Here is a 6,187-nt window from a genome sequence, read left to right on the forward strand (position 1 = left end):
AATCCTACTGCAGCATTAGTGGTGCTAGAGAGAGTATTTTAGGATGGACTACTTTGTACATCTGTTTCCAGACCTCTTTTCTAAGTCTTAGCTGCTTCTGGATAGTTCCCATGTCTGGAGTCATAAAAGCAAATGAAGGATTTTGGTACGTTTCAAAGATTTTAGATAAATACAGCTTGTAAGGCACTTACTTTTTTTTTTTCTTATTTTGAATGGTATGTCATAAGGAATTGGTAATTGGTGTTGTCTTCCTTCCACAGTCAGTTTCGAAGATTCTAGATGCTGCCAGCTTGGAGCTTCTCAATGAAAGCTGCAGGAGATCTCTGAAGAAGCTGGCTTGCCAGGCTGACTCTGATGAACAGATAGATGACACTATACTGACGTGATAATAAAACTCCAGAAGACAAGAAAACACTGAACCAGCCGCTGCATCAGCATTTCAACTCAAACACCTACTTTAAATGTTTTCATTTTTGAAAATGTTAATTCTGATGGGATTTCATGAAAAGGACTCCCAGAGAGTATTTTAGTATCAAATATACCAGAATAGCCTTAATTAGACCCACATTAGCTGAAAATTGAAAATTTGGTCCCCTTTTTGAAACAGATAATGCGCAAGAAACAGATATACTAATCAATACTGGTACATTGTGGCCAATTGTGAGATGTGGCTAGAGCACATCAGGCTTAAACTCTGGTGACACCTATTTCCTTTCCAGGGTCTGTGCAAAAACTCCAGTACTGGAAGTATTGTTGGTCTTTTCCACGGACCCTGTGAAGCAGGAATAGAACTCGGTGAAAGTTACAGCGTATTGTTTTTGTGTACTGCTAACTTGCTGCTTGTGACGGTTCTGAAGACTGAAAATCCCTGTAAAACGAAGTATTTAAAATAGCCTTAGAAATCACAAATGCGAAAGGGGGATTAAATGCAGTCTGTTTAAAGAAGGAACATTTAATAAAGGCTCTGACTTTGATCCTTCTGGTGTAAACTGTTCTTTTACAAATGAATTTGTCAACAAACTTACACTGTGATTTACTGTTTGGACCTGCTTTTTCTAGGACATACAGTTTGTAGAGTGGGTAGCGCTATAATCTATAAAAACCTTCTACAAAACTGAGGCAAGCTAGGGTTTAAAACCAAGCCAGAACTGACATTTAATGAAATTTGTAAGTAATTACTCCTATTAATTTCCAAAGTATTTTTGACTACAGACAGCTTTTTAGTTATTCAACTTGTGGAAAGTCCTCTATTTTTATGTCTTCAAAGGCTTCACAAGATACTTGGCACTTCCAACATAGACATTTTTTTTGTGTGTGTCAATGAGTTGTACTGCTCCAAGAAAGCAGTATTTTATTTTACCTGGCCACATATACCTCTTTTTTTAAAAATTTATTTTAATTTACTAATAGCTTTCATGCCACTTGATAGAAACAGTGAAAATTTTGTTGCAGAATACAAATTTTTAGAAGGAAAAACGAGCTTTATATTCTATGTAAACTAATAGTTGTGAGCCTTATCTATTTTATGAAACTACACAGAAGCTGGTTGCACCTGAGAAGCCAGAGCCATTAAGATTTGTTGTTTCAAATGGGTGGGTGGTGTGTGTGTGTGTAATCTTCCTGGCATGTAACTCTGGATGGCTCAAACCATGATGAAGGGAGGAGAACACAATACTACACATCATAAAATTTGAGAGCATAAAATGTAACCACATGAGAACACACATTCTGCTAGAACCAATTTGCCGATTGCTGTGGCAGTAGGAGCAAACAGCAAAACATTTTATCTTCACCATACTAATGCCTCAAACAGCAAAATACAATCTCGAGTAGATACTTGGGAGCGCTGTGCTTTGTTCTGGTCAAAAGTACAAGAACCTGTCAAAACGTTCTTGATGTTATGTCAGCTCCCAAGCCTGTGGTGTAGGCTCCTGGCAACAGAGATTTGGGTAGGAGTCAGTGGAATACTGTTGGAAGGGACTCGGGGAAAATCAGCTATTTTACCCCTTACCAAAGACAGGCTCAGCTCTGGCTGATTCCTAACTGATTCCCATATAATTGTTTTTTATAGCATTGCATGATGGAGATTCCATAACCTCTCTATGCCATCTATTTCATTATATAAACTTTTCAGACTGTCAGAGCTTACCTTGTGTCTAAAAAAAAATATAATCTTCCTTGCCGTTACTTGAGTCCATTGCTGCTTGTCCTATTCCCACAGATGTTGAAAAAAGTTCATTTTTGCAGCAACCACGTCGTCACTTCAGTGGTCTCACCCCTGGATGAAACAAGTTTAGATTTTTCTAAGTCTTTTCTCATAGATTTTCATGTTTTCTAAACTTAAACTGCTGCCCTCTGTATTCGTTCCATCCTGATTCATATTTGCCTCGTGGTGTCTGCTGCTGGACCAGGTCTTCTAGGGGAGAACATTACTTTGCAAGCCCTACATAACACCCTGTTGTCTATCCCAACACAAGGTCTGGGTGTCCTTTTTTGCAACAGCACAGTGGTGTTGATGTGTTTAGTTTGTGATCAGCTATGAAGCCAAGCTGTAAAATTGCTCTTTGGCTATTTATGTCCAATCTTATATTTATGCAGTTGGCTATTTCTACAAAACTGCGGTTCTTTCCAGTTGGTCTTACTGAAACTGTATTCTACTTATTTCGTAACACTTATCTGCATTCTGAAGGTGGTTTTTAATTCTGATTTTGCCTTCCAAAATACTTGCAAATCTTAAACCATCTTAAAACGATGTATTTTGCACTGAATTGGTAATAATCAAAGAGTGAAAACTCAACTAAATGCTCTTAAGGATTTGGCACTCTCAGGCCACTGGAATTAGTTTCACCTATAATGAATTAGCTGTGTTTTGGGATAACAGAGGAACAGCAGTTAAACCATACAATGCAAAAACTTTTGTGCTCTGAAACATACTCAAAATTTTCTGCCATTCAAAAACTACTAAATAGGTGGCAAAAAGCTCAGTGGTTATATTGGAATCACTCACTTCATCATTGCAGACAGGAAGGAAGAAAAAAACTGCAAGTTTCTCTGAAGAATGGCTGTTTGAGCTCTTGATCGTGGGCACCTTGGCTTACCTATTTTATCTCGGATTCTAATTGGTGCTCCACATAAACGTAAAAGTAAATTACAGTTAAATAGAAGCCTTTTTTATTAACTTGTTAATTTTAGCCAATAGGATCTTTTGTTGTTAAGGGTATTTTGATGATTTGTATTTCCACCTTATGTAGCAGCAAGTGGAAAAACTCATTCATCTTTCCAAACAGCAGCTGAATTTCTGCACTCAGTTTAGTTGTTTCTAAGAGGCAGGAGTAAAAGGTAGGAGCTCACTTGCACTTATTGAGAATATGCTGATTTTTCAATTACAGTGAAACACTGAATTTGGATTTTGATAGCTACTTTTCACTAAACTATTTATACACCGCAATATAATACATCTGAGATAAAACACCCATAATTTTTGCCACAACATGAGATCTGATAAATTGATTGTGCCAACTTGGAGACTAAAGAATTAATTTTTTTCTCATTTCAAATGTCTTAAAAATACCAGTTGTCAGTAAAAGGTAATTTTCCCCCACAACTGACTGTAATAACATCTTTGAACTGTCAAGCAACTGCCTCTGAGTGACAGCTGAACTGTGTATTTCAAGAAGATCAAAAAATAATTTGAGATGTTTAAACTTACAAGGTGCTAAAAATTTCAATGGAAAAGAGACAAATGTGAAAGCATAAAATATTCAAGTATTTTGATTTTTTTTTTTTTAGATAAGTCACAGTTTGTACTGTCCGTTTTATTAGGTAACATCACACCGTCTCACGCTTTTCACATGATGAGGTTTCATGAGCTTGAAAATAAAGGTTAATAGGAGTCATCGTCATTTTGGGTTTGAGCTGGTGGTTTGTATGCTGGATTCAAGGGATCTCCCTGCAGCCCCGCAGCATCCTTAGTTACCCTGATGCTCGGGGCACGTGTTGGGTTATATGATGGGCTGCCCAAGTGCTTTACTGTGGTGGGTGATATGTGGTGGGGGTTGCTTTAGCACTGGGCTAGGTTTGGGCTAGCTGCAAACCCCTTTCTAGCAGGGTTTCTGTGCACATAAGTCTGATAAATAACACACGTTCATGTCTGGTAACGCTCCAGCCTTTCTCCTGCTCCGCAGTTAGCTACATCAAACATTTGAGGATAATGCAGAATGAGGTATAGAGTTTGGTGTTGCAAATGCATAAGTTGCAGACTGAATGTGAGATGGAAGTCATCTAAGTGGATTTCAGGATGTGTGGGGCTTGACAGGGGTGAGCTTTGAAGGCTAGAATACTTTTCTGAAGGTTGAGATTAAGGAAGGTTTATAATTAGAACCACAGACATTAGCCATATTGTTGATCAGAAGTATTTAGAAGATGCAATTTTATGTGCTAAAAAAAAAAAAAATCTTCAACCCAGACATGCTCTTTTAGCCATACTGGGTTGGTTTGTTTCCAGATGAGTTGCATACAAATTGGACAAATATAACTGTGGAACCATACCACAATATCCTATGCAGAAGAAATAGGAAATCAGAATTCATTAGAGACCATTGCTTTAAAAAAATATTCTTATTCCTCTTAACCAAACCCTATTGTCTAAATCCAGAGAAAAGTCTATAGCTTTTGAGTCAATGTTAAGGGAAAAAGCAGTACTGCTAAAAACTGTCATTCTCTAAGAAACATTCACAGATCACAGCACAGTTGTGGCTGGAAGGCACTTCTCGATTTCAGCTAGTCCAACCCCTGTGCTCAAAGCACGGTCAAGTACAGCAGGTTGCTCGGGGCACTGTCCAGGCGGGTTGGACTCCACAACCTCCCTGGGCAACCTGTTCTGGTGCGTGAACACCCTCACAACGTCACTGACACGGTCTGCAGTGGTGATGCTCCACTGATTTCAATCGTTTACTTGTGCTTGGGTCCTACCAAAAAGATCCTCCATCCTACTCTTTAAGCATCTTTAGAACAACTAATTAGATTGTAATTATCAAAAGCATTATGGATTGGTATTTTCAAGTTAACTGTCCTCGATTTCTGTGTCATGTTTTCTTTGCCTATTTATAGGCTCAGTAGACCGTAAAGGTCTGTGTTCTTCAGTGCTAATACAGCTCTCCCCATTTGAAAGACAAATGCATGTTAATGAGATACTTGTGTCAACGAATTGTAAGCTTATGGTTAAAATTTAAAAAATCAACTTAGTTTAATTAAATAATCATGTCAATATTTTGGTTTGAATCTATGCTAAACTAAAATTACTTTTAAGATAGATACAATACCTAGCATGTTGCCTTTCGTTACTGTGTTTTTACAGATGTATTGAAGAGTGTTAGTAACTGGGAAAGGAAGTCCTAAGTAATTTACACATTCTACACCAAAACACTGCATTGTTTGATCTCAGGAGTTCAAGTACCAGCAAGAACAAATATTTTTGTAGAAAAATAATCAATGAGAAAGCCAGCACTCTTCTCGTGCTATGCCTCCACCTAAAAAGCGATCACAATCTTGCAGAGTTTGTGTAGTCAGTATCTGTGCAACCGTTAACAAAATTACTCGGGCTGTTTGAAACTCTGTGGATTTGGGCTGTGGATGGTGCCGGCACAGCTGCCGATGTGTGTGAGCTCAAGGCCCTGCCCAAGGCATACCTAGGCACACGTCTCGATTAAAAGCCCTGGGAATCTTAATTTCAGACTGGCCTGAATTGCCAGGCCTGCATGACACACCCAGGCATTTCATATCACTTTGCTGTGGGCTTCCTCACCTGCAGGTTGGCCTCTGATGGGAACTGTTCTTGTAGCTGCGCAACTTGCTGCTTTGGTGCACAGGCATCTTGTTGAAAAAGCAAACACTTTCCTAGCCATTGTGGTCTGCTCCTGTGCCTTCCCAGGAGTAGAGCTGACAGGGCCTGAAAGCGCTGGGGCTCCCTCACGCCTTTGGTGCATTCCTGGGGGGGGGCTCCCCTCCTGCTACGTCCGCAGGCCTCATGCAAGTGCCCATGGGAGCTGAGGTGGACACACCGCTGCCTGCCGGAGGTGGCCCGGCGGCTCAGCACAGGGGGAAGACGAGCTGGCAGTGAAGGGGAAGCCGGGCACGGTGCGGAGGAGGGAGGGCGGCAGCCTCACCACGGCCCGGCCCTCACCGGGCG

At 40.0% G+C, this 6,187-nt stretch overlaps 1 protein-coding gene across 1 annotated transcript in view; it reads left to right on the plus strand.

Moving 5' to 3' along the window:
* The window catches only part of GCN1L1 (GCN1 general control of amino-acid synthesis 1-like 1 (yeast)), a 42,265-nt gene extending 41,276 nt beyond the window's left edge, over positions 1–989 (plus strand). The window contains exon 58 of the mRNA XM_009330875.1: positions 261–989. Coding sequence (XP_009329150.1) covers positions 261–386 — 126 coding nt within the window. The 3' untranslated portion in view covers positions 387–989. The remainder of the gene's footprint in view (positions 1–260) is intronic.
* Positions 990–6,187: the final 5,198 nt, after the last annotated feature.

This window comes from Pygoscelis adeliae, unplaced genomic scaffold, assembly GCF_000699105.1.
Source record: "Pygoscelis adeliae isolate BGI_AS28 unplaced genomic scaffold, ASM69910v1 Scaffold358, whole genome shotgun sequence".
In the NCBI taxonomy this organism is placed as follows: Eukaryota; Metazoa; Chordata; class Aves; order Sphenisciformes; family Spheniscidae; genus Pygoscelis; species Pygoscelis adeliae.